We start from the raw sequence: 27,779 nt of genomic DNA on the forward strand, positions 1-27,779 counted from the left end.
CTCTGTTTTTTCTAAATTGATGTATGCCATAGCGTCATAAGAATTTTAGATTAAAGGTGATTTATAGAGTTACTAAGCAATACCGATTTGGGTCTGTAAGGACCCCTCTTCTGAAATAACTTTCATTATATCTTTTTTTTTTTTTACTTTTAATTTAAAGTCGCGTTTCATCATTTGAGAGCATTTGAAGTGTGTCCGTATACTTACTTATACATAGGTGATTTTTTTAAAATCGTAAGTTTATGGTCAAGTGTACTTGATTTAAAGGAGTTTTATAGTCAGAGCATTGCATGATAAAAAACCCACTTTAGTGGGGGTTTTTTTATTCAAAGGCTATTAATCTTGTCAAAATTCTGAAAAAACAAAAAACAAAGTTCCAGTAATGCTGTGTTCACCAGTATGGGTGATTAGACAAGTTTGAAATCAATTTTTTATTGATGTTGAGAGGTTAAATATTTGTTTTTTTGATTGACTGAACGTGGATTACACATCTTGTGGGAAATTTGAGATTTTCAAATATTGCCCTTTGCATTAACATCTGGCTTGTACTTGACATTTTTTATTGATTTTCCTTTATTTTTGTATGCAGTCGAGGATACTCTTGTAACAGTTTGTGCAGTCTTCATTAGGGTTCATCACTTGTCTTATCCGCCAATATCGTGTGCACACTTGTATGTCTCAAGCTCTAAACATCCATCTGTAACTTGCCAAATGTTGGTGGTTTAACCCAGGCATTCTGGTTTCCTCCTGTCCATAAAACTGACTGCCATTGTATAGAGACAAAAATTCCTGAGTGCAGCATAACAAACAATCAAATAGATTCTTAAAGAGCTAAGACTTGTATGTCCTGAAAACAAAGTTAAATGATATGGGTCAAGATAGTCAAAATTGCTTTCTTAAATTTTAAATAAAAATGCATTAGTTGTCTTGTTGTGAGTTTGGGAGGCTAACACGGAAGCGAAAGTTTTCTGTCAATTCCAATTTTGCCTGGTGTGACATCTTTCAAGAACACTTGACATCACCCATACCCTACGCGTGGCCACAAATGACATTGTACTCTCAAACGTACATGATGTCATTGCAGCACAAGTGGCTGATTCATCGTCACATAAGGTATATTATCATGTCATATCAGGAAGTTTTACGGGAAACTGCAGAGGATTTTGTTTTTGAGGACCCTTCATAGGGGTTAAATAGTGTCATTGATTGAAATTTTTTTTTAACTGTTGTGCTAGCTTTATTCCATGGGGTATCCTTCAGTTCAGTTTAATATTTCTGCTTGGCATGCCTTGGGACTGAAGTAACACGTTAAATCCCTGACTTTTGATGCCTGTCTTGTTTGCTAGCATCACTACTGTGGGCAAGGCGAAAGATGTCAAACCAAATGGCATTGTAGCACTCCTGAGAACTGTTACGAGATGCCTTACTGTGAGCGTGAAGATTTCGGGTGTGTTTAGGACCGTTCTGTAAGTAACTTCATTGACTCTAATAGTTATTTCACTGCTGTGTATAAAATCCATTTGATCGTCATCAAACATGTGACCGGTTTCCTACCACCATGATGCTGGTCGCCGATAAAGTGAAATAGTCTTGATTACGGCGGATAATAAAAACACCAATCAAATAAATAAATAAATGAATCAATCAATGAGTTCAAATGAATCAAATCATTAAACCATATGCATCAGTTTTATACTCTGACGAAGGATCTGTTTTAGATATTTCTCAAGTGTTTATCTCGAGTGGCGATTCAAGTTAGACATTAATTGTTGGAGGACTTTATTGTGTGTATGGATATGTTGAAAAAATTTTGTGTATGTTTACTATAGTGAAATAGCTGTCAATAGTTGTACAACGTCTCAGTTCCATGTATTACTGGATGAATCCTTAATATAGTAGCCTTATTAAACAACTGTAACTGTAATTTAAAGGTTCACTACTATTAGGTGTATACACAGTATATGCCGTCTATGATTGGTTTTTAGTGTATATTCATTTTAAGAACTGTTTGCAGTTTCCAATTTCTGTTCACCTGATGACTTTTTAGAGTTCAGTAGTGAAATGTTATTTTTTTCCTTGATTGTTTGACAGGTCAAAACCAAAGTTGCCCTCTAATACCTCTGTCCAGCGTTCCTGGTATAGTTGACTTGGCCTTCAGCTTCAACGGTAGCTGTCCTTCTGATTGTGTGCGAGACAGCCAGTGTGGAGACTCCATGAGGTGCTGTACTGTGGGGTGTCACTCACAGTGTACACCAACTGTGGCTCTAGGTAAGACGTTATTCAATGTTCATTGCATTTTTCTCATCGTTGTTAAATAATTGCAGCATGGAGAGATGTTCATGCTGTAATTATTCTTTGTGATCATTTTTTTTTGTGGCTTAACAGGAGGTTCATGTATATGAAGTATAGTTTTGTGGTCCCTGGATTTTCGCTTGTTGCCCCAACAGGATAAATTTGTATACATTTTTAGGTATTGTGAAGGGGGGGGGGGTCCGTGCTGGTGTCTGGTTAAGCTTTTTTTTTCAGCTCCTGTAAAATGTGCTCTCATATATGAAAGGTCAAGCTTTTTCTTTCACGTCCCTAATCTAAGGTATGGTGTGTAAATGTACATACTCAGATGGAAGGTTAAGTTGCTCTCATATATGAAAGGTCAAGCTTTTTCTTTCAAGTGCCTGATCTAAGGTATGGTGTGTAAATGTACATACTCAGATGGAAGGTTAAGCTTTTTTAGCTCCTGTATATTGGGCACTTATACTTGGATTGAAGATTACTTGAAGATTGAGGAACTTTTTTTTTATAGCTCCAACAAGCTTTTTTAATATTTTTTTCGCTGTTTAAGGGCTCAAAGATGGTGTGTGCATCTACATAGGGCTTACTTTTGGAAGGTTGAACTTTTTTGTTGGTTTTTGTTTTATTGGCTTTGTGAATGTTCTTGTACATGATGTTTCTTTGACTTTTTTTTTTTTTTTTTGAGGTTTGTAACCTTCATCTATTTCTTGTAATCAAGAAAACCTTCATGTAGGGCTACAATGTTTGTACACAAGACCATCTACATGTACGATAACCAGGTCCCCTGGTGATTTTGCCAGATTTGTCATTTTTCTTTTTTGCTCACTTTGACTGTTCTCCTTTAAAAACAGATTTCTTTAGGCATTTCATATAGGAATACAGTTTCTTTTGCAAACACCTATCTAGAGAAGATTATTGTCCTTCTAGCTATTTTACTACATATGTGAAGTGTCAGACTTTACCAACTTTTTGGACTTTATTTTCTCTGGTATGCACTTTATCTGTAGAAAACTTTTCCGCATCTGTATTAGTACTTGGAGCCTATGGTACTGATCGATGCATGTGCCTTCCTAGACTGCAAGGGAATGGTTAAACCACTCACACTGGCAGTGAGCATTTGCTCAGCCAATCACAGGATTGCATTAGCCATACATAATACACTGATAGCCAATTGTGGGTAGCGAGTACACGGATTGGCAAATGCAGATCATGATTTGCATATCAAAGAACATTGCCCACAAAAACACATTTTACCACTCCTTCGATTGACAACTTTATAACATATGAAGTCACTACTCTGCAATCTTCATGCATACTGTATGATAAACATTCATATTCTGACAGTATAATAATTTTGGTCTTGATTTTCGATTTAATTGCAAGGTCTTAGCAGTGTCTTATTAGAGAATAATACCTGTGTATGGGGGGCCACCGTGGCTCAGTTGGTTAGCACGCTAGCGCAGAGTAATGACCCAGACCATGGCAGTCGCTGTGAGTTCAAATCTAGTTACGCTGGCTTACTCTCCAGCCATACGTGGGAAGGTAGCGGGTCTCCACCAGACTCTGCTCAGTTTGCTCCCACCATAATGCTGGTTGCCGTCGTATAAGCGAAATATTCTTGAGTATGGCATAAAACTCCAATCAAATAAATAAATAAATATCTGTGTATGACAGTGTCATTCTACTTTATTTTGGTTTAGAGGTGAATATTTGAATGTATCGCCTCCCTTGAACAGTATGCAGTTTTACAAACTCAGCTCAATCAGGCGAGCCCCGGTGAGCGCTCTGAATGCCTTGTTATATGCTTGTCATTAATGATGAGACGTACATCTATTATGGTATGGGGTTTTCTATCCCTAAACATTTGCTGTTAACACCGTGTCTACAAAACTGCTTCACATAGAACCTTTAAGCCAGAGGTGCGCTAGTTTTCCATCCCAAAACATTTGGCGTTAACACCATTTCCACAGAGCTGCTTGACATAGAACCTTTAAACCGGAGATGCGCTAGTTTTCCATCCCTAAACATTTCCTGTTAACACCATGTCTACAAAACTGTTGCACATAGAACCTTTAAGCTGGAGATGCTCTGGTTTTCCATCCCTAAACATTTGGTGTTAACATCGTGTCTACAAAACTGCTTCACATGGAACCTTTAAGCCGGAGATGCGCTAGTTTTCCATGCCTAAACATTTGGCATTAACACCATGTCTACAAAACATGCTTCACATAGAACCTTGAAACCGAATATGTGCTAATTATTATTTACCACGCAGTTGACCCAGTAGCCCATTGAAATTAATGGTTGCCGACAGCAGACTTTATATAGCTATGCCACTTTTTTGTAACTTTTTAGTTTTCCATATTGTTAGTACTGTATCCACAGAACTGCTTAGCTTGAGCTTTTTTGACTTATGTCATTGACCCAGAAGCCTGCTGAAAGGTTCTGAAAGCTTGTTGTCCTTTAGTGACTTTTCGGGAGCAGTAGATCCAGGATCAATCCTGGGTTGAGTCACACCTAAGACTTTAAAAGAGGAAATTGTAACTTCCTCGCTTGGTGTTCAGCATGAAGGGGATAGTGCAACGACTTGTTGACCCGCATCAGTATAATGGATTGGGCGAGGCGGCTTACTTGGTGACTGTGACAGTTTCTAAAATACTCGTAATATTCTTCAGTAAAACAATAATCAAATAAATAAATAAAATATATTCTTATCTTATTCATTTCAAATAGATCTCGTAGCCCATTGAATTTCTTCAGTATTGGACATGTTTTGCCAATATAGTTAATAACCCTTAAAGATTGGCCATTTCCTATTCAGCTAAAATACATCTAAATAGCTATAACATACAGGGTGTCAAAATGCATGTTGTTAATTGTGTTTCTTTAGGGACTTGGTCAAAGTAGATTGGAGTTATACCACTTCCAGCAACGTGGTGTACCTGTTTGTTGTCCACATGCCAGAGGGGTATTTTGGAGGCTTCCACTTTTGGAAGGCAGTGTTTATATCATTGATGCCTTTCAGAACATTGCATTTTATTTGTGTTGTTTTCTCCTGCCAGTTCATAACTACAGTGTATATGAAATGTTCTGATCAGTACATAAGGCAAAGCAAATTGAAGTGTATGTGTACATTCTGGACAAAATGAATTAAAATTTATTTGCATGTTGTGGAAGATAATTGTAGTGTTCATAATGAAATTTAGAAAATGATGTCATCCGTAATGACAAATAACTTTTTAGACACCTTTGTAATTTTTTTCTAGATAATTATTATGTTTACCTTGAGACTTCAGTTAGTGTGACCAGTAAGAGATGAGATTTGTAATCGACTGGTGTTTGTTTTCAGGCCAGACGGAGTGTCAGCGTAAAAACTACACAATGCTGCTGTTAAGTGAGGCTATAAAAGCAGTAGAGAAGTACAGCTCACTTACCATTTCTCAGCTGCTGATGGCTGGCCACAACATGACTATTGTGGAGGAGCTAGGTCGTGAATTCTGGTCAGAGTGGGATCTGGAGAGAGTTCAGCGGGACTATGGCGGGGTCTCAATTTCCGTCGCTCTTCAATTATTGAAGGCGGACTACTCATTCCCAACCGCACACTGTCTGCCAAACGGAGACTTTGTCACCAGACAGTGTGCTGTGCGTGTTGACGGAACTGTCGTGGGCTGTTTCTGTGTGGATCGTAGAGGGATTGAGAGACCAAGAACTCGCAACACAGTAGGCAACTGTAGAGGTAGGGTCATACTATGACAATTTGTCGCAACGAATGTTTGTCTTTATTATAATCAAAGTCAATTGTAACTTTTGTTTTGACCACAATTGCCAGAACTGATGTTTTCTTTGATGGATACATTTACCATTGTTGTCCTGTTATTTGTTTGTGTGTGTGTGTGATCAGGTATTATTCTGTTGTTTTTTGTTTTTTTTCTTTTTTAATTTGTTATTCTCTTATTTATTTTTTTGCTATATTTTTGGTGTTAAAAATCTGTTTGATACATGTTTAGGGTTTCTTTTTTTTTAAGGTGAGAGATAAAGGATTCCATAACTCTATATTATGTTACATGTGATAGGCACATTCATACTAAGCGACCCTAATCTATAGTGTAAAACTTTCGTTGTTCTTGTCAGATTTAACCTGTCAGCTGGGGTGGTGTCCTCAAGGCCAGACCTGCCAAACCCTGGATGAGTATGGACGTTACACCTGTGTGTCTAACACCACCACAGTGGCTCCTTCTACAGATCCCTGTGCGGTGAGACTATTCACAATTACAAACTTAATCAGATCTGTGCAGAGTTGTAATTTTTGGGTATTCAGTGTGTAGTAGTGTCTTATTAAACTGAAATCATCGATCCTTTCACTCTGTGACATTTCCATGGGGGGTTTTTAAGAAATTTTCATGCTTTTTTTTTGCTTCTTTGGCTGTGCCTTTAAGACAGGCCTCTGGCACTTCAGATTTCGCCTTTTATAAACCTAACTGACAGCATATAAGGGATGCATTCTTGAGTACGGCTGCACCGTATAAACGTCAATCAATTAAATAATAAATGAAATGCAGAGTGGCCAAGGGACATAATCCTGAGAGAAGCTGTAGCCAAGCATTGAGAATGTGTATATAGCTGAGTGGTAGACTTACATGCATATGTAGACCTGTGTTACATACTTAAGTATATTAAATGTTTCAAACAAAATTTTATCTGTGAAATAAGTCCAGCATAAGTGTATCATAAAAGTGCACCTGCTTGTAATACATTTAAATATGTGATTCAGCATAAGTGTGTCATGAAGGTGCAGCTGCTTGTAATACATATGTATATGTGATCCAGCATAAGTGTGTCATGAAGGTGCAGCTGTTTGTAATACATATGTATATGTGATTCAGCATAAGTGTGTCATGAAGGTGCAGCTGCTTGTAATACATGTGAATATGTGATCCAGCATAAGTGTGTCATGAAGGTGCAGCTGCTTGTAATACATATGTATATGTGATCCAGCATAAGTGTGTCATGAAGGTGCAGCTGCTTGTAATACATATGTATATGTGATCCAGCATAAGTGTGTCATGAAGGTGCAGCTGCTTGTAATACATATGTATATGTGATCCAGCATAAGTGTGTCATGAAGGTGCAGCTGCTTGTAATACATATGAATATGTGATAATTTCAGTTGATGAAGAAATCACTGTTTTTAGGGTTACTTCTGTGGTGAGAGGCAAAAATGTGTTTCACAACGGAGCTGTGTGGGTACCAGCTGCAGACTTGTCCCCATGTGTTATGGTAAGGCAAAAACCATTAATACTGAATGTAGGTAGATATGAAGTAATCAGTTGTTTGTTATGGGAGAACACCAGAATAGCATTGTCCTATAACTTGCACAAGTGGCTAGGAAAATGATTCCTTTGAGACAATAACTTGTCCATGTATTTCTGTAGAAAACACATGAAAGTCAGACCTCAGTTCCACACACTCAAGCCTGTAGGTAATTACCATTGTCACCAAGGTGTTGGCATCGTTCATTCACTGCATGATATTATGTAGCCAGGGTTGCTTAATTCTGATAAATCTTATCCTGACTTTACCTTGAGTGTTGGAACACTTGAGTCTTCGTACTCAGGCAGTTTGGTAAAGAGCTACTACAGCATGAAGACATGTATATCTTAAAAGCAGGCTTACATGATAAAGATCGAGGTAGTCTTAACTGCTTTCCTAAAATGTAACAAAATGGCAGTGAGAACAGCGGTCTCTAGTCTTGGAGGATAGTACGGAAACAAAAGGTTTCTGTGATTTCCGTTACTGCTTTCCTAAAATGTAACAGAATGGCAGTGAGAACAGTTGTCGTTAGTCTCGGAGGATAGTACGGAAACAGAAGTTTTCTGTAATTCCAGTTTTGCCTGTTGTGATGTCTTGCAGTGTTATTCGTCAAAAATCTATTTGAATCGTGACGTTAGTTCTGTTCCCAAGGGTTTTCTTCAAATTGTTTAGAACTGAAATAGCACTTTTGTTACGTCGACGTGACAGCATAATATTAGTCTCCAGTCACTAAGATTGTGATCAGCTGTATCAAATGCAAAAAAAAAAAATTTTTTTTCTTCAGTTTTCTTCATGCAGCTTGTACCAAAGTGTAATACTTTTTAATTTTCCTGTTTGGATTTTTTTTGTCAAGCAGGAGTTTTTTTTTTCTCCCCTTGTACAACTGTATCCAAAACATACCTGTAAATTGTTGTCTGACATCATAGACTTAGAGAAGAGAATCTTCAAAATTAATGTACCTGTAGCTTGGTTCCAAAGGCAGGGAAGAGTTCCTCTGTAAATATATTGTGGTGAACAGAACCAATCAAGAAACCTGGATAGAATGATCTTCCTCCAATTAAATTCCAGTGGAATTATTTGAACTAGTTCAACTTTTTCTGTAATGTAGAATTTATTGTTTTCAGGTGTGTGCGATTTTGATCTTCGCTGTCAGCATGGAGGCCAGTGTGTGACAAACAGCTTTGGGAGCCCCTACTGCTTGTGTCGTCATGGATTTGGGGGTGTTGTCTGTGAGAGACCAAGTGAGTCTGGACACAATATGTGAAACTGTGGCTTGGTTTGTCAAAGCTGACTCCAAATTTGTGACAACGAATATCATTGAAATCAAACAAGTCATCCGAGTAACTTTTTAGGAGTATTACTTTTCTGTTACTGTTAAAAGATTTTAGTCTGCTAATGCCCTAGCTAGTCTTAGTGTCATTTGAGTAAAGTATTATTAAATATATTACCACAGTAACTAATTAATGGTATATTAAAATCAGGCCCTCAGTAAAAAGTGGGTAACAAGCTGTTGTTTTTGAAGTTTGGCTGCTCGGCCAGTAGGTAGGTTTTTTTTTTTAGCTTGAAGAATTCCAGACAACACCTTCATTTTTATTCATGAATTCAAACGAGGAAAGAACATGTATAAAGCAATAATTGTTACAAAACTGTTACATTCTGAAACTGTCTCAGAGCGTATTTCTGTGAAACAGGCAAGTTGACGACAGCTTCTCCAACTGCCAGCTACACTACATTGAATGCAGTTTTGTGTTGTCTGTTCACAGCCCATAAATAAATCTAACAAATCATCACACAAGTGTATTTCAGCAATAAAGACCCAACTGACAAGTACCTATCATTAAGTTCCTGTAAAATGCTGGGGAAGTTTTCCAGCCGTCAACAAAGTCGTCTTCATCCTATTTCAGAAGGGTTCTATTTTCCCGCCATTTCATTTCGGAAACTGTCAGTTACACACTTTACCTTACTTGGGGCAAAGTTTCCGAAATTAATACATTTTTAAACCACGTTCTCGCGTTGTTATGACAGGGTTTTACCACGTCTGTACATCATTAAATTTACATTCCACCTCTAAAGATAGGCGAGAACTCTCCGGACATACCTGATTTCATAAAATGGCAATCATAAACTCAGTGTGCACGGGTTGAACATTGTGTTTGCATATGTAGAATTGGATGCCCATTAACCAACTTCATATTGCAACAGTTTTAAACATTGAGTTAATGCCAGGCTAATTCCACTCCTACACATTTTCTGGGATCTCACAGTCAAGTGCCTTACAGGTAACTGACAACTTACAGAATTCAACAGTGACTTGTTAGATGAACTTATTTTCATTGACTTGCCCCATGGGGGAAAAAAGGAGTCAACACGAATATAAAACCTCCCGTCAAATTTAGAGTCGCAGGTTCAAGTTGCTCATACAATTCACAGGCCTAGTGGAGAGCCTGTGCATTTTTTTTGGAACTTAAGTTTGACCTTGTTACTAAGCCATTTCAGTAAAGCCATTGTAAAGTCATGTACAGGTAGGTGTGTTAAAGAGATGCGCACAACACTTACATTTAATCTATTTACCACAGGTAAAATTCAAAACAAATATGAAAAACAATAGGTGATCGGATCCCTACAAAAACATGCTGAAACTTCAGAGGTTAAGGCTTGCCCAGAGCTGGGCGACGGTGCGATTTGCATATCAATACAGTTCTGCTGTTTATAATTGAATACACTAGACTGACCCCTTCTCCTACACAAAGAATGCTACTGGTAGATCATTCAGAGCCTGGGTGGTGAAGACATACATATGTACTGATGCGACAAATTTAGTGGGGGAAAATGGATTTTCTTATGAGAGGAAACACGTAATGCTGAGTCTGATTTCTGTAAGTTGAAACAGTACATTGTCTCGTGTTTAACATTGCTGTGGTTCAACCTACATAAAGGACACACACAAAAAAAATTCTAAGACACCTCCCCTGCCCCACCCTTCCCAAAGTTTGATTCATCCTGATTTTAATGGGTAGGTCAAGGTACCTGCAACAGAAAATTTTTTAATAATCCCCCCAGGTGTAATGTAGTGTTAGAGAAGTGGGAATTCATAGGGATTGAAGCAAATTTTGCAACGTTATTTTGTGATTTAATTCATGAGAGGTTATGCTTATATTAGACACAGTCTCGAAGCACTCCTTTGTACATGTGTTCTGTGAGCAATTTTCTGAAGTATTTAAAATTTTTTTGTTTGGCACAGTCCTGAAGCTTGGTGTGTGTCCGGTGAACATCACCAAACTAAATCTGGAGCTAGGACAGCGCTGTGCCCATGAGTGTACCTCAGACTGGCAGTGCCCCGGGGTTCAGAAGTGCTGTATGGATGGATGTATGGGGAGGTGTACTGACCCCACCATGACTGGTAAGGTCATTCAAAGCAGCAAGGGCTACTGCAAAAGGGTATTTGTTTTCCAAGAAAGATTTACTTTTGTTGGCGTAATACATCTTCCAGATCTTCTTAGGCCACTGTCCTTTTAGAAATTTAAATACTAGCAGTTCAAATCCAGATCTGGCTGGTTGCTGTTAAAGACGCACATTTTGTTGTCATCTTATGGTATGACATTGTTCATCTGTCCATCCATCCATCTGTAATCTTCTAGGTCGCTGCTGTATCTTTAGTTCCGCGTCAGGTAGAGTCCACTTTATGTCTCTGCCATCAGGCCAGTGGAAAATGAGCCCTGTTCCTTTGAAATTTATATAGTCATGCCCCTTTTTGTGTTATATTTGTTTTTCATGTCAGCATTGTGTTGGAAGAATTGCTTCATTTAATAACACTTAAAAACGAAGACAGGTCTTGTGCATTTTGATCATACTGTGCCTTGACAGGCATATCCAAAGCTCACTGTACCTGGTGAAGGTCAGTAGTTAGTGACTGGTTCCTTCCACCCATAACCTTGCCTGCTTCTGTAGAAGTGAATAAAGCATTTTGATCATACTGTGCCCTGACAGGCATATCCAAAGCTCATGTACTGTACCTGGTGAAGGTCAGTAGTTAGTGACTGGTTTCTTCCACCCATAACCTTGTCTGCTTCTGTAGAAGTGAATAAAGCATTTTGATCATACTGTGCCCTGACAGGCATATCCAAAGCTCATGTACTGTACCTGGTGAAGGTCAGTAGTTAGTGACTGGTTTCTTCCACCCATAACCTTGTCCGCTTATGTAGAAGTGAATAAAGCATTTTGATCATACTGTGCCCTGACAGGCATATCCAAAGCTCATGTACTGTACCTGGTGAAAGTCAGTAGTTAGTGACTGGTTTCTTCCACCCATAACCTTGTCTGCTTCTGTAGAAGTGAATAAAGTATTTTGATCATACTGTGCCTTAAAAGGCATATCCAAAGCTCACATCCTTCACCTCGTCAGTGAATGTTGTATGTTCATCAATGTTAAACACTAAACAGATAGATCCAATAAGGGTGGTAGATCCAGTGTCAATCCTGTGCCGGGTCGCACCCAAGACCTTAAAAGAGGAAGCTTCCTGACTTGGCGTTCATCATTAAGGGGATATTGCAACGGTTGTCTTGTATCAGTATAATGGCTCTGGTAGGGAGGCTTACTTATAAGCCGTCTCATTGAAGCAGCACTAGATAAAAGAGCAGTTGAAATCCATCCTGCAACAAGGAGGCACATTACATACAGTCTGAGGACTCCTTCATCGTCATGTAACAGAAAAATTGTTAAGTACGATGTTAAACCCTAAGCACTCACTGCACAAAACAGATAAATTAAATAAAAATTTTTTTAGCGCAATTTTACTTAAATAAAATAAGCTGACGGAATTCTGAATGGGATAAAAGTTTGACAAACATTTGCTTTTCTGTGTATAGTTTTTTTTTTGTTGAATTTTTTTTTATAAGATTTGTCCCCCTGTAATCAAGAGAGAGCTGTGAAGCAGCAGTCATTGGATGTAATCAACAATCTAGCCACAAAACCAGGAGCTACAGTTGGAGATCTTTTAATCAATTCTGCGAACAACACCCATGTGTGGTCCCTTATTGCCAGCCTAGCAGGGCATTGGATGATTGAACTTTACTACAGTGAGGTCACACTTATCCCGTTTGCCCAACTTAAGACCATGATACAGACCAACTTAAGTATCCCATACATCAGCTGCCAAGCCGATGGTCGGTACGAGACACGTCAGTGTGTGGGCACAAATGACCAGCGCAATACCACCAGTTGCTTCTGCGTCAACCAGCTGGGATGGGAATTGATCTCCTCTCGTGTTTTCTCAGAGAATGGTGACCTAAACATCAACTGTTCTTCAGGTATGTAAACAGAAGTGTCACAATCTGTGTTTGTGCGTGTGAGAGATAGGGAGGGAGGGAGAGAGAGAGAGAGAGAGAGAGAGAATGGTAGAGGACCCAACATCAACTGTTCTTGAGATGTGTAAACAGAAATGTGTGTGAGAGAGTGAGAAAGTGATGAAGACCTCAGTATGAACTTTTCTTCAGTCATGGGAAGAGCGTGTCACAGTCGGTTTCCAGTCTAATTGTGAACAGAAATGTCACAGCCTGTGTGTGTGTGTCTTAGAGAGTGATGGAGACCTCAGCATGAACTTTTGTTCAGGTGTGTAAGCAGAATGTCACAATCTGTGTTTGGGTGTCTTAGAGACCTCAACATGAATTTTTGTTCGGGTGTGTAAGCAGAAATGTCACAATCTGTGTTTGGGTGTCTTAGAGACCTCAACATGAATTTTTGTTCAGGTGTGTAAGCAGAAATGTCACAATCTGTGTTTGTGTGTCTTAGAGACCTCAACATGAACTTTTGTTCAGGTGTGTAAGCAGAAATGTCTCAGTCTGTGTGTGTGTGTTGTAAAGAGTGATAGAGACCTCAACATGAACTTTTGTTCAGGTGTGTAAGCAGAAATGTCTCAGTCTGAGTTTGTGTGTCTTAGAGACCTCAACATGAACTTTTGTTCAGGTGTGTAAGCAGAAATGTCTCAGTCTGTGTGTGTGTGTTGTAAAGAGTGATAGAGACCTCAACATGAACTTTTGTTCAGGTGTGTAAGCAGAAATGTCTCAGTCTGAGTTTGTGTGTCTTAGAGACCTCAACATGAACTTTTGTTCAGGTGTGTAAGCAGAAATGTCTCAGTCTGTGTGTGTGTGTTGTAAAGAGTGATAGAGACCTCAACATGAACTTTTGTTCAGGTGTGTAAGCAGAAATGTCACAATCTGTGTTTGTGTGTCTTAGAGACCTCAACATGAACTTTTGTTCAGGTGTGTAAGCAGAAATGTCTCAGTCTGTGTGTGTGTGTTGTAAAGAGTGATAGAGACCTCAACATGAACTTTTGTTCAGGTGTGTAAGCAGAAATGTCTCAATCTGTGTGTGTGTGTTGTAAAGAGTGATAGAGACCTCAACATGAACTTTTGTTCAGGTGTGTAAGCAGAAATGTCTCAGTCTGAGTTTGTGTGTCTTAGAGACCTCAACATGAACTTTTGTTCAGGTGTGTAAGCAGAAATGTCTCAGTCTGTGTGTGTGTGTTGTAAAGAGTGATAGAGACCTCAACATGAACTTTTGTTCAGGTGTGTAAGCAGAAATGTCACAATCTGTGTTTGTGTGTCTTAGAGACCTCAACATGAACTTTTGTTCAGGTGTGTAAGCAGAAATGTCTCAGTCTGTGTGTGTGTGTTGTAAAGAGTGATAGAGACCTCAACATGAACTTTTGTTCAGGTGTGTAAGCAGAAATGTCACAGTCTGTGTTTGTGTGTCTTAGAGACCTCAACATGAACTTTTGTGCAGGTGTGTAAGCAGAAATGTCTCAGTCTGTGTGTGTGTGTTGTAAAGAGTGGTAGAGACCTGAACATGAACTTTTGTTCAGGTGTGTAAGCAGAAATGTCTCAGTCTGAGTTTGTGTGTCTTAGAGACCTCAACATGAACTTTTGTTCAGGTGTGTAAGCAGAAATGTCTCAGTCTGTGTGTGTGTGTTGTAAAGCGTGATAGAGACCTCAGCATGAACTTTTGTTCAGGTGTGTAAGCAGAAATGTCTCAGTCTGAGTTTGTGTGTCTTAGAGACCTCAACATGAACTTTTGTTCAGGTGTGTAAGCAGAAATGTCTCAGTCTGTGTGTGTGTGTTGTAAAGAGTGATAGAGACCTCAACATGAACTTTTGTTCAGGTGTGTAAGCAGAAATGTCACAATCTGTGTTTGTGTGTCTTAGAGACCTCAACATGAACTTTTGTTCAGGTGTGTAAGCAGAAATGTCTCAGTCTGTGTGTGTGTGTTGTAAAGAGTGATAGAGACCTCAACATGAACTTTTGTTCAGGTGTGTAAGCAGAAATGTCACAATCTGTGTTTGTGTGTCTTAGAGACCTCAACATGAACTTTTGTTCAGGTGTGTAAGCAGAAATGTCTCAGTCTGTGTGTGTGTGTTGTAAAGAGTGATAGAGACCTCAACATGAACTTTTGTTCAGGTGTGTAAGCAGAAATGTCTCAATCTGTGTGTGTGTGTTGTAAAGAGTGATAGAGACCTCAACATGAACTTTTGTTCAGGTGTGTAAGCAGAAATGTCTCAGTCTGAGTTTGTGTGTCTTAGAGACCTCAACATGAACTTTTGTTCAGGTGTGTAAGCAGAAATGTCTCAGTCTGTGTGTGTGTGTTGTAAAGAGTGATAGAGACCTCAACATGAACTTTTGTTCAGGTGTGTAAGCAGAAATGTCACAATCTGTGTTTGTGTGTCTTAGAGACCTCAACATGAACTTTTGTTCAGGTGTGTAAGCAGAAATGTCTCAGTCTGTGTGTGTGTGTTGTAAAGAGTGATAGAGACCTCAACATGAACTTTTGTTCAGGTGTGTAAGCAGAAATGTCACAGTCTGTGTTTGTGTGTCTTAGAGACCTCAACATGAACTTTTGTGCAGGTGTGTAAGCAGAAATGTCTCAGTCTGTGTGTGTGTGTTGTAAAGAGTGGTAGAGACCTGAACATGAACTTTTGTTCAGGTGTGTAAGCAGAAATGTCTCAGTCTGAGTTTGTGTGTCTTAGAGACCTCAACATGAACTTTTGTTCAGGTGTGTAAGCAGAAATGTCTCAGTCTGTGTGTGTGTGTTGTAAAGAGTGATAGAGACCTCAGCATGAACTTTTGTTCAGGTGTGTAAGCAGAAATGTCTCAGTCTGAGTTTGTGTGTCTTAGAGACCTCAACATGAACTTTTGTTCAGGTGTGTAAGCAGAAATGTCTCAGTCTGTGTGTGTGTGTTGTAAAGAGTGATAGAGACCTCAACATGAACTTTTGTTCAGGTGTGTAAGCAGAAATGTCACAATCTGTGTTTGTGTGTCTTAGAGACCTCAACATGAACTTTTGTTCAGGTGTGTAAGCAGAAATGTCTCAGTCTGTGTGTGTGTGTTGTAAAGAGTGATAGAGACCTCAACATGAACTTTTGTTCAGGTGTGTAGATAGAATGTCATAGTCTGTGTGTGTGTTAGAGAGTGATAGAGACCTCAACATGTACTGATCTTAAGTTGTGTAAACAGAAATGTTACACTCTATGTATGAGTGTAATGTGCACTATACTGTTTCCTTTTTTATATTTCAGGAGATATAAATGGTAGATGTACAAAAAAAAAAAAACAAACAAAAATTCACATTTACTATGTGCTCACAAGTAGTTTGGAAAATTTTAAGTATATAGTTTTCAGTTTGACAATTTTCAGGCAGGTGTTTAATGTCCCACTGGTTTCAACCAAATTGGAAGCCATCAGAACAGTTGAAATCTGCATCAACTTCCACACTTGGTGTCTTGGTGCTTAAGTGATAAAACCTTGTTTTTACAGTGATTACAACCGTCAAAGGAGAAATAACCCTGAATCAAGATTGTTCATCAGACTTGGAAACCATGGGAACGGCCGCGTACAACACATTTCAGCAGAATTTCACAAATCAGGTATGCTATTTTGAAATTTGCACAGTTCAAATATCATTCTTTGCCTCTTTGCAGATGTGAATGGTGTCATTTTAATTGTATTCATGTCTGTGTGTGTATCTTGTTGAATAAATTTCTCAAAATCGACTTCAAATTACTTTATGCATTCTTGTCACTGTTGATATGACATGATGAACTTTTGAATTTGGAGTACTTAGTTTTTCTGTTTTGTCTTTGTTTTATCGATTTTGGCCTTTGGGTCTTTATATTTAGGAAAAGAATTAATTTTTTTACAGTATTTGTCAAAAACTATTTCCAATAGCTTCCAGTGTGGTTAAATACTTTGCACAAAAGTGGTAGATATCTTTCTTTAACACTGAATATAGCTTATAGTTGTCTTTTTTAATCTTCACAAAGTTTCTGAGAACTCCTCTGCTATTTTCACATTGAAATCCATGTGAGTGTATAAATGCTGTCCGTATAAGCTACCAAGCCTCAGTCAGCGTAAACATGTATTGGGCCCAAGTGGAGCTGAATAGGGTTGGACTGAATTACTTCCCTTGGCCCCAAAATTAAGGGTGTGTTTTATTAAGTAAGCTGTGGTTAGTTGGGACCTCAGAAAATGTGTAATGACAAGTTTCGGTGTTCAAGGGGCATAATTGATAACCTGCCTTTTGAGACAGATGTTAATTTTATAAACTTATTTGGAAAGAACAAGATAAATGTTATGAATATTTTAATTCCATTTGAAGGTAATTTTAAAATACTGACTCTAATTAAATACAACAGAGAGCTTTGGTACACTATTAAGCTGAAAATATCGACTTCATTCAAGACCTTTTGACATTTATGGGACTCTTAAAGGCTGATATCGTGTTTTTTACATTCGATTGCCATGAAAATATATGTAACGATCGTGACATAACCTGCATACTGTAGATGAGGTCCCATTTCTTGTAGTTTCACTCCCCAAAGACTAATCTCGCATAACAAGGGAGGTAATTCATGGCAAGCCTATTGACTTCAGATGCTATATGTCAGGAGTCCTTTTCTTTTCCCTTTTGTCATTATTATTATTATATTTCTTACAGCTAGAATGATGGCTTTAAAATTCAGCTGCAGTAGAATTTGGATTATGCAAATAGAGTGAAGATATTTTAGTCATGATGCAGTTCATGTCTCAATCCGTTTGTTTTGTCTTGATTGTCTTTCAGATTAACATACTTCTCTTAGACAGCCCTGTACAGCAGATCTTCAACGGTATTCGGATAACAGGGGTTCGGTAAGAGAACAATTAAACTGAAATCAAAAAGTGGCTAATTATGAGATGGTTTTCAACAAAATGTGACAAAGTTAGGAGGTTACCATGCAATCATCAAAGTGTACACAATGGGAAACTTGTAAAACTCCTTCCCGTCTGTATCAAGACAGTCCAAAGCTGTGAACTTATTTGCTCTTTCCTTTATTATGTCACAATTATCTGTGTGTACTCATGAACCATGTACAAAGTACCCACGCACTGAAATGTCACAGAGCGTTCCACTATCATTTGGACCTTCTGTATAGCTCGTTCTCGAGTTTCCCATTGACATGCGATGTAGGTTCACATGCCCGGGTAGATGATGTCTTAATTCTTTATGTGATAGATCAACATGAGAAAGACTGTAGCTATATAAATCACTAATTCTGTGTTTGTTATCACCACAGGTGTGGCAGTGTTGTTGTGTCGTTTGACTTGGATTTGAGGAACACTAAGATCATAGGTTCTGACCCTGGAATTCCAATGTACGATACAAACACACGTATGTGGTCAGTCACCATGGATCTACTGAAGACCACCCTGATGCGAAAATTAGAGCAGTCCACCATCAGCGCAGACCCAGCATCACTCCGACTACAAGGTAGTTCACTTATTTATTCCTGTGGGTGGCTGTTATACAAATTGTTTGAAGCCTGGCATTCACAAGAGCATAAAACACAGACATGTTGTGTAGGACCCTAAGCGCTCCTGTATGCTAAATAACAGTGCGACTTCACTGGAGTTGATCTCCAATCGTTACGTGTATGCCCGCTCAGTCCAAAGTTGTATGGCCATCAGAGACTGAGATCATATGCAAATGACCCGTTAAGTTGAGTTGAGTTGCGTCTTTTTATTAAAGCTGTTTTGAGTACATACTGGAAAAAAGGTAAGGCGAAATATGCAGTTAAATGAAGTAAATGTGTACTTGGCCAGTCTTAACACAAAAACGAAGTAAAGTTACAGTTGCAACTATAGAAAACTTACAGCTGTACATATCCAAAAGAAGAAATAGGAACAGAGAAAAAAAAAAAGGTTAATTTTCTGAGGCCCCTCTGTGTGGCGATTAGTTGCTCATTTAACCCTGAGGTGCTGTCATGTCCTTTTGTTGGATTGGCAGGGATGCACAGAGTCCTGTGCTCAGTTGATCATTGGAGTTCCAAGAGTTATGGACAGCAAGCTAGTATTGCCCACTGAGCAGCATTACAGGCAGGCAAAATGTTACCGCTCAACACAAATAAACTAGAGCTCCTCAACATACATTTACAGTGGGAACATACATTTACATTGGGAACATACATTTACAGTGGGAACATACATTTACAGTGGAACATACATTTACAGTGGGAACATACATTTCAGTGGAACATACATTTACAGTGGGAACATACATTTCAGTGGGAACATACATTTACAGTGGGAACATACATTTCAGTGGGAACATACATTTACAGTGGGAACATACATTTCAGTGGAACATACATTTACAGTGGGAACATACATTTGAGTGGGAACATACATTTACAGTGGGAACATACATTTACAGTGGGAACATACATTTCAGTGGAACATCTGGGCGACATTAAAATAAGTCACAAGAAGAATGAAAAAAAAGTTCTCCGTGCAGATCATGTATATAGGTATCTCCCTATGGTGATACATTACAGAAATGTACATTAAGCTATAGCATGTCTACTTTCATATCAGCTCACACAAATATCACTGATAAAACATATCTAACAATCGATGTACTTGCCAAATAATTTGGCCTAAACCAACAACACAGCTGCTTGTCAACTCACAGATTTAAGGATCAGTCATAGTGCTGTAGGTATCACTCCGGGTACTCTGAAAGCAAATCGACAGGTCGCTATTGGCGTATGAAAGATGCCTCGGACAACCCGGTTTCTAAACTTCTTACAGAAGTTGCTATTAGCATATAAAATCGTGTCTGCATCCAAATTCCTCCCAAGATCCTCACCAACAGCATAGCATTGCTGCAACACACAACCATATAACATACAGTCACTGTATGTACATCCAATTGTATTGTGGCAGGCATAGGGAGTGGGAATGTGGCAAATGGCACTCTGTCTGTCATCTTTTCCCTGCATAAAACATCTAATCTAATCATATCTTGATAATGCTTGAAACTTGTACCCCTTTTTTTTACAGAGTGAAGTTCTTATTATCAATGGACTGTAACTCCTTACACGTATCACATTATGTTTTGATGTTTCAGCTTAATTGAGCATTGGCTGCAGTATGTTACTTATTAAGTACCACAAGTTGGATAAAAACTGACGGAGTTCTTGCCCTTGTCGAAAACTGTGCAAAGAACATTGTCTGAGTCCAGTATTATATATGTTTACCCATTACCAAAAAATCTTTAGGACGGATCCATTACTTTTGTCATTTTGAAAAAGTTACGTCAGTTTGTCTATCTCTTTTTCTGTAAATAGGCTTGTAAATTAAATTAATAATGCATATTTGGCATGCTAACATTATACTTGTATCTTCAAAAATTTAGAGAAACCATTTATTAAACTACAGAGCTTCTCCCTCCCAAATTTCAGGTGTCAGATTTATATTTGACTCTAATTTTAATTCACAGTGTCTTTAAAACTATAAGCAGTAATACGACCAGTCTTCAGGTTCTGGGAATTCCAATATGATATACTGCAGAGCCACATGGATCCATGCAATACATTCAAATGTGCTTGAGTTGATTGATGTTTATTTTTACAAAGCAAATGTTGGGGTTTTTTTTTTTTTTCAGTTCCATCAGGTCCTTCCCAAAGATGCCCTCTAATACCTCTGTCCAGCGTTCCTGGTATAGTTGACTTGGCCTTCAGCTTCAACGGTAGCTGTCCTTCTGATTGTGTGCGAGACAGCAAGTGTGGAGACTCCAAGAGGTGCTGTACTGTGGGGTGTCACTCACAGTGTACACCAACTGTGGCTCTAGGTAAGACTTCATTCTTTGTTCATTTTATCATACTTCCTAAGCTCTTTATTTTTTCTTTGGACTTGACTGGAAGCTCAGTATTGTTTTTGAGATCCTGTTTTTGTCCATCAGTGGAGCCTCTTGGCTCTACAGAAGTTGCATATATTTATTGTTCTTAGTAGTAAAAAATTAACCCAAGGATGAAAAAATGTTCACTTGTACCCCTTGGTCAAAATTGGTAATCTTGTAGCAATCACACATCTTTTTGTCTGTCCCTCCAACATCTGTATAAACACTTTACATTTGAATATGTATCAATGAAAAATTTGCTGTTTTCAAAACGAGGCCTGCAAGGGATTTATTTTTTTTTTATTTGAGTGGTGTTTTACGCCGTACTCAAGAATATTTCACTTATACGACAGCGGCCCGCATTATGGTGGGAGGAAACTGGGCACAGCCCGGAGGAAACCCACGACCATCCACAGGTTGCTGGCAGACCTTCCCACTTACGCCTGCAAGGGAAGATCCTTGACCTACATTTAGGTCTTCAAGGTCATTTGGGTTTTTCAGGTCATTCATGTATATTCTGTGACAGACAAGTAAACACAATATCACTTTTTTGAGAAATTTTCTTAAAATTTGTACAAGATATACAGATTTTTATCAAGGTTGTTGGGCCTGTGGCTTCATTGCCTTGTGAGGAAGTTATCCCATACAATTGTGTTATAGCTGAAAGGCATTTAGTGCATTGCACATTATTCTACAGTATTTCCACTTTTGGACGTCCATATTTATTTTATTTCATTTTCTAACAACTGGTGTTAATTGTTTTCCTACAGACCCCAACTTAAACAACGTAAAATTATGAAAAAATGGTTCGATTACAGAGTAGAAAACCATTTAAGCAATATCTATATATATATATATATACTATACAGACAAGATGAATAGATTTTAATTAATCCATATGTGATGTACAAGAAAATTAATTTTGGTACTTCAGCACAGAATTTTATGAAGTTTATCACCTCTGCATAATGAAAGTACTTTTATAGATGTGTTTGTAAAATTTAAAGTAATTGTTGTTTGAACAGAAGTTTTGAGTTTCTTATGGCGTGTTCAATTAATGTCATCGGTAAGAGATGAGATTTGTAATCGACTGGTGGTTGTTTTCAGGCCAGACGGAGTGTCAGCGTAAAAACTACACAATGCTGCTGTTAAGTGAGGCTGTAAAAGCAGTAGAGAAGTACAGCTCACTTACCATTTCTCAGCTGTTGATGGCTGGCCGCAACATGACTATTGTGGAGGAACTAGGTCGTGAATTCTGGTCAGAGTGGGATCTGGAGAGAGTTCAGCGGGACTATGGTGGAGTCCCAATCTCCCTCGCTCTACAATTACTGAAGGCGGACTACTCATTCCAAACCGCTCACTGTCTGCCAAACGGAGACTTTGCCAGCAGACAGTGTGCTGTGCGTGTTGACGGAACTGTCGTGGGCTGTTTCTGTGTGGATAATAGAGGAATCAAGAGACCAAGAACAAGTTCCGTTATGGGCAGCTGTGCAGGTTGGGTCATACTATTTCATACTATTTTGCTTGTAGCAGTCAGGTTTGATTTATGTGTTTGATTGGAGTATGACATCCTACTCTAGAATATTTCACTTATATGGTGGCCAGCATTATGGTGGGAGAAAATCAGGCAGATTCCATGGAAACTCGCTACCACAACCTGCACTTTGCTGGCAGACCTTGAACTCACATTGATTGCATTGGGCAAAGTTTATGCATATAGCATTCCACTTGTGCAATTTGTGCACGTATGTTTTTTTTTTCTATTCACTTTAAAAAAGGGGATTGGGTTGTTAGTTAGGCATGTTAATATTGATTTGTTTTTATTTCTATTTGAGGTCTTAAAAATTCAGTAAATCTATACATTAAAAAGATGACTTTCATGAACTCTCCTAGAGTATGTATTTCACTGTGTGCACCAGAACACGAAATTGAGAAATAAAACGAGAATAACATCACGTTTTTGTCATGCATGTTGCTGAAACATACAAAAAATCACAGATTTCTAAACTGATTCGTCCTTAAATGTTAAGTCTGTAGCATACAAAGACTTCGTATTAAAACAAAATACACACAAGTTACGAACTAGAAATTCTATGGTATAGTGTCTTTAATTTTGTTTTCACTTGCACATGTACTCATATATTAAGTGATCCCAAGGTGACACCATCTTTATGTGTTCTACTGGTGAGCCAACACCAAAAAGTCCACAGATGGAATGAAAATAAAACTGGAAATTTTTTATTTTGCATGATCTTGATGTTTTTGTGATTTAATTTCCAGTTTTTAAAGTATTTCCGATCAGACATATAAATATCTTAGCAGGGAAAATTACCGTGATAATCCACATTTCCCACAAACCATACGGTGTTCAAGTTTTATTTCTATGTTCATACCCTCCTCGGATTTTTTCTGCCCATAAAACAACAATTAAAGTTTGTTTGACCTAAACTGGGTTGTGAAATACTCACACTGTTGTTGTTGTTGTTGTTGTCAGATGTAACCTGCCAGCTGGAGAGCTGTCCTCAAGGCCGGACGTGTCAGCCCCTGGATCAGTATGGAGGTTACAGATGTGTGTCTAACGACACCACAACTACAAACCCCTGTGCGGTGAGACTTTTGTACCTTAATTCACAATCACTCTGAGGCATTTGTAATATTTTAATTTTCAACATGTAGTAATTTGTTATGAAACTGAAATCATTCATTTATTAATTGACCATATGTTTTTTTTTATGAAATTGCCTTTGTGAAATTATCAGGCCCTGACTGGATTAATCAAGCCTTTAATTTAGGAGATTTACCAGGCGTCTGCCAAAGTGCTGGTTTGTTCCAGGCGCTACGCTACAGTTTTCCCAACTGATACCTGATAATGACACAAAAAAATGAAAAAATATAGAGTAAGTCTACATTTTATGGACATTGATCAGTTAAAGAATCAAATCAATCAAATTGAAACCCAGATTGGCCAAGGGACATAATCCAGGGAGAGGCTGTAACCGAACCATTGAAGAGGTGTATATAGCTGAGTGGTAGACCTTAATGTAGAGATGATGTGACTATACATGTAGTAATACATAGCTGGAATGGAGTTGTCTTTGTTGAATAAGTGCAATTGTAAAGTTTGATGAATTTGTACCTACAGGTAATATTGTAATGTACATGTAAATTTATAAATACCGCACTGTTTTCAGGGTCATGTCTGTTCAGAGGGGCAGACATGTGTTTCACAACGGAGCTGTGTGGGTACAACCTGCAGACTTGTTCCCATGTGTTATGGTAAGGCAAAAACCTTTAATACTAAAAGTAGGTAGATATGAAATAATCTGTCCTTTTTTAAAGAGGATTTTTTTCTATTCTCATCAGAATATCCATGAATCTCAGTCTGATGAAACCCTGCATTGTTTGAGAAAGAGCTGTGTGATTTTGAGGAACACTGGTACAAGAAAGATAAAAACACCAAAAAAAAAAAAAAGCTCTGAACTTGTATTTCAATTTTGTACTTGAAAATAATGTAATTGGCCCTTGGTTTTTCTCAGTAATATAAAAATTGATTGTTTTCAGGTGCATGCACAAATATCCATCTTCCATGTCAGAACGGCGGCCAGTGTGTGAACGACATGAAAGGCCTTCGCTGCCTCTGTCAGCATGGATTTGGGGGTCCCTACTGTGAGAGACCTAGTGAGTCTGGAGAGAATATATGTTACTATTGCTTATTTATTTGACCTGTCCAGTAGTGTAGTGATGACCTTAAAGATGACTCTAGTTCATATACAGTGATGATAATTGACCCCACCCACACTGTAAAAAACTTTTAGTTTGCAATCCAAATGAGGCCAAAACTGATCTATGAAATTGGCTCAAAAGTAGGTCAATTTTTAAAATAATTAAAATCATTTAAATCACTCTCTATCTGGTGCCCCTTGACATCACGATTATAAATCTGCAAGAATTGTTTTTTGTACTTTGTATTGTTTTCATTTTTAAAACCAGCAAAAATTTTACAAAACCATCCTACATATATGTAAATAAAACATGAGATCTTCCTGCTAGACTGCATGAAACAATTGACTGCAGTTTACCATGGGAACGGTAACAATGTATTCTTTCTGTCTTCTGCTCTCCAGCACCAACTTCACAACTATGTAGTCTTTCTGTCTTTTGTCCTGGGGTATTAGTAGAAGATCAAAGCCACTTCATCTCCATTCTAGTCTTCAGTACTTGGCCAATTGTAAATGATGTTTGGCAGTGTAGGGCTTAAATCCAGTACATTCCTTTACAATTTTCTTGTTTTTTTTTATCACTATCATGAACTTTATTGACATCAAGCTACCAGAAGTAGTAAAAATCTAGTTGCGTGGACTGCAGCAACACTGTTGGATAACAGCTTAAATTAAGCAATGAAACTTTTTTTTTGTTTTTTTTTCACTGTTGTGTGGCACAGTCCATAAGCATTGTACATCTGTTGTGTGTTAACACATTTTTCCTTGTTTGGCCCAGTCCTGAAGCTTGGCGTGTGTCCCGTGAACATCACCAAACTAACTCTGGAGCTAGGACAGCGCTGTGCCCATGAGTGTACCTCAGACTGGCAGTGCCCCGGGGCTCAGAAGTGCTGTATGGATGGATGTATGGGGAGGTGTACTGACCCCACCATGACTGGTAAGGTCATTCAAAGCAGCAAGGGCTACTGCACAAGGGTATTTGTTTCTGCACATTTATGTGCTTCTGTTACCCTATTTTATTGCCTTAGAGAACTAAGGAACTTAGGTCATACCCTTTTAGTCACTATCCCTTCAGGATTGAAGAAGTAATTCAAACCAAGCTCAAAACTCACATATTATTGCCATGTTATGGAATGGCATTGTCTACCTGTTTTTGCTCTGTGTGTGTCTGTCTCTGTCTGTCTGTTTGTCTAGGTCTTTGTCTGTCTGTCTATAACTTTTTGATGTTACCACTATATCTGTAGAACCACACAGCAAAAACAAATTGAATATGAGTCTTATTGCTGTAAACTTCATGGTTTAAGTCCCTTTACTTCTTATATTGTTTATTTCATGGCTTTTACATATGAGGGCTTGATTCAATTACAACCTAGGCCATCAAGATTCAGATGATGGCCCCAAGCTACTCTGGTTTTGTTTAGCTGTACATATGAATGCTCTGCCATCGTTGCAATGTTCTTGAAATATTAAGTCAACTTGGACTTTTGAATGTTCCTAAAATTTACAAATACTTGCCATTTTATGTGACTTTATTTTTTGTTATTGTTGTTTTCTTGGTAAGATTTTTCACCCTGCAAACAAGAGACAGCCTTAAGACAGCAGTCCTTGAACGTTATCAACAGTCTGGCAACAAATTCCAGAGTTACAGTTAGAGATGTGGTGATCAATTCTGAGAACAACACTCATGTGTGGTCCCTCATTGCCAGCATAGCAGGATATTGGTCCCTGGAGCCCTACTACCAAGGGAACACGCCTCTTCCTTTTAGCTTGCTAAGGAACATGTTACTAAATGACTTTACAAACATCCCATACATCAGCTGCCAAGACAATGGTCAGTACGAGCCGCGTCAGTGTGTAGGCACATATGACCAGCGCAATACCACTAGTTGCTTCTGCGTCAACCAGCTGGGATGGGAATTGATCACCACTCGTGTTTTCTCAGAGAATGGTGACCTCAACATCAACTGCTCTTCAGGTGTGTGAACAGAAATGTCACAATCTGTGTGCCTGTGTGTGTGTGTGTGTGTGTGTTGGAGAGGGATGAAGACCTCAACATCAACTGTTCTTCAGGTGTGTGAACAGAAATGTCACAATCTGTGTGTCTGTGTGTGTGTGTGTGTGTGTGTGTTGGAGAGGGATGAAGACCTCAACATCAACTGTTCTTCAGGTGAGTGAACAGAAATGTCACAATCTGTGTGCCTGTGTGTGTGTGTGTGTGTTGGAGAGGGATGAAGACCTCAACATCAACTGTTCTTCAGGTGTGTGAACAGAAATGTCACAATCTGTGTGCCTGTGTGTGTGTGTGTCTGTGTGTGTGTGTGTGTTGGAGAGGGATGAAGACCTCAACATCAACTGTTCTTCAGGTGTGTGAACAGAAATCTGTCAGTCTGTGTGTGTGTGTGTGTGTGTGTGTGTGTGTGTGTGTGTGTGTGTGTGTGTGTGTGTTGGAGAGGGATGAAGACCTCAACATCAACTGTTCTTCAGGTGTGTTAAGAGAAATCTCTCAGTCTGTGTGTCTGTGTGTGTGTGTGTGTTGGAGAGGGATGAAGACCTCAACATCAACTGTTCTTCAGGTGTGTGAACAGAAATCTATCAGTCTGTGTGTCTGTGTGTGTGTGTGTTAGAGAGGGATGAAGACCTCAACATCAAGTGTTTGTCAGGTGTGTGAACAGAAATGTGTGTTTGAGAGAGAGAGACATTGGTGGAGACCTCAACATGAACTGTTCTTAAGGTGTGTAAATAGAAATGTCACAGTCAATCTGTGTGTGTGTGAGAGAGAGAGAAAGTGTTGGAGACCTCAACATGAACTGTTGTTAAGGTGTGTAAACAAAAATGTCACAGTCAATCTGTGTGTGTGAGAGAGAGAAAGTGGTGGAGACATCAAAATGAACTGTTCTTAAGGTGTGTGTACAGAAATGTCAGTATGTGTGTGCAAGATACAGTCTTCTTTTATACATGTGTATAGATAGTTATTTGCATTTTAGCTATTTTAAACTGAAAACAATAGTTAAATTAAATTTGAACAAAATAATGTCCAGTTTTGCCTCTTTGATCAAAGAAAAAATGTCTTCATGTTTTGTACAATTATTTTTGACAGAGATTACAACTCTCAAAGGAGAAATAACTCTGAATCAAGACTGTTCCTCAAACTTAACAGATGTGGGAACGCCAGCCTACAACGCATTTCAGCTGACATTCACCTATGAGGTTTGGTGTTTTTAAAACTGCTCCATTCAAATAATTTTTGTCTTTTTTAT

The 27,779-nt window shown here is 38.5% G+C and overlaps 2 protein-coding genes across 2 annotated transcripts in view; both read left to right on the top strand.

The window, feature by feature from the left end:
• LOC135467136 (neurogenic locus Notch protein-like) overlaps window positions 1-2,221 on the top strand; it is a 21,379-nt gene extending 19,158 nt beyond the window's left edge. The window contains exons 23-24 of the mRNA XM_064744898.1: window positions 1,347-1,466; window positions 2,092-2,221. Coding sequence (XP_064600968.1) covers window positions 1,347-1,457 — 111 coding nt within the window. The 3' untranslated portion in view covers window positions 1,458-1,466; window positions 2,092-2,221. The remainder of the gene's footprint in view (window positions 1-1,346; window positions 1,467-2,091) is intronic.
• Window positions 1,658-27,776, top strand: LOC135467137 (uncharacterized). Its single transcript, XM_064744899.1, has 19 exons — window positions 1,658-1,754; window positions 2,092-2,268; window positions 5,639-6,025; window positions 6,421-6,542; window positions 7,482-7,566; window positions 8,724-8,840; window positions 10,841-10,999; window positions 12,496-12,906; window positions 16,405-16,514; window positions 17,708-17,775; window positions 18,201-18,394; window positions 20,570-20,755; window positions 21,911-22,297; window positions 23,298-23,410; window positions 23,995-24,079; window positions 24,365-24,481; window positions 25,301-25,459; window positions 26,084-26,497; window positions 27,620-27,776. The coding sequence occupies exons 1-19, from the start codon at window positions 1,658-1,660 to the stop codon at window positions 27,742-27,744; spliced, it is 3,513 nt and encodes a 1,170-aa protein (XP_064600969.1). The 3' UTR covers window positions 27,745-27,776.
• The last annotated feature ends 3 nt before the right edge of the window (window positions 27,777-27,779 follow it).

Source organism: Liolophura sinensis, chromosome 6 (assembly GCF_032854445.1).
Source record: "Liolophura sinensis isolate JHLJ2023 chromosome 6, CUHK_Ljap_v2, whole genome shotgun sequence".
NCBI classification, from domain to species: Eukaryota; Metazoa; Mollusca; class Polyplacophora; order Chitonida; family Chitonidae; genus Liolophura; species Liolophura sinensis.

What these genes read in the sequence shown, in the direction of transcription:
- LOC135467137 (XM_064744899.1), top strand. Translation starts at nt 1,658, where the DNA reads ATGAATCAAATCATTAAACCATATGCATCAGTTTTATACTCTGACGAA. An exon ending in CACAGTAGGCAACTGTAGAG is followed by an intron (nt 6,026 to 6,420) that starts GTAGGGTCATAC and finishes TGTTCTTGTCAG; the next exon opens with ATTTAACCTGTCAGCTGGGG. An exon ending in TACTGACCCCACCATGACTG is followed by an intron (nt 11,000 to 12,495) that starts GTAAGGTCATTC and finishes TTTTTTTATAAG; the next exon opens with ATTTGTCCCCCTGTAATCAA.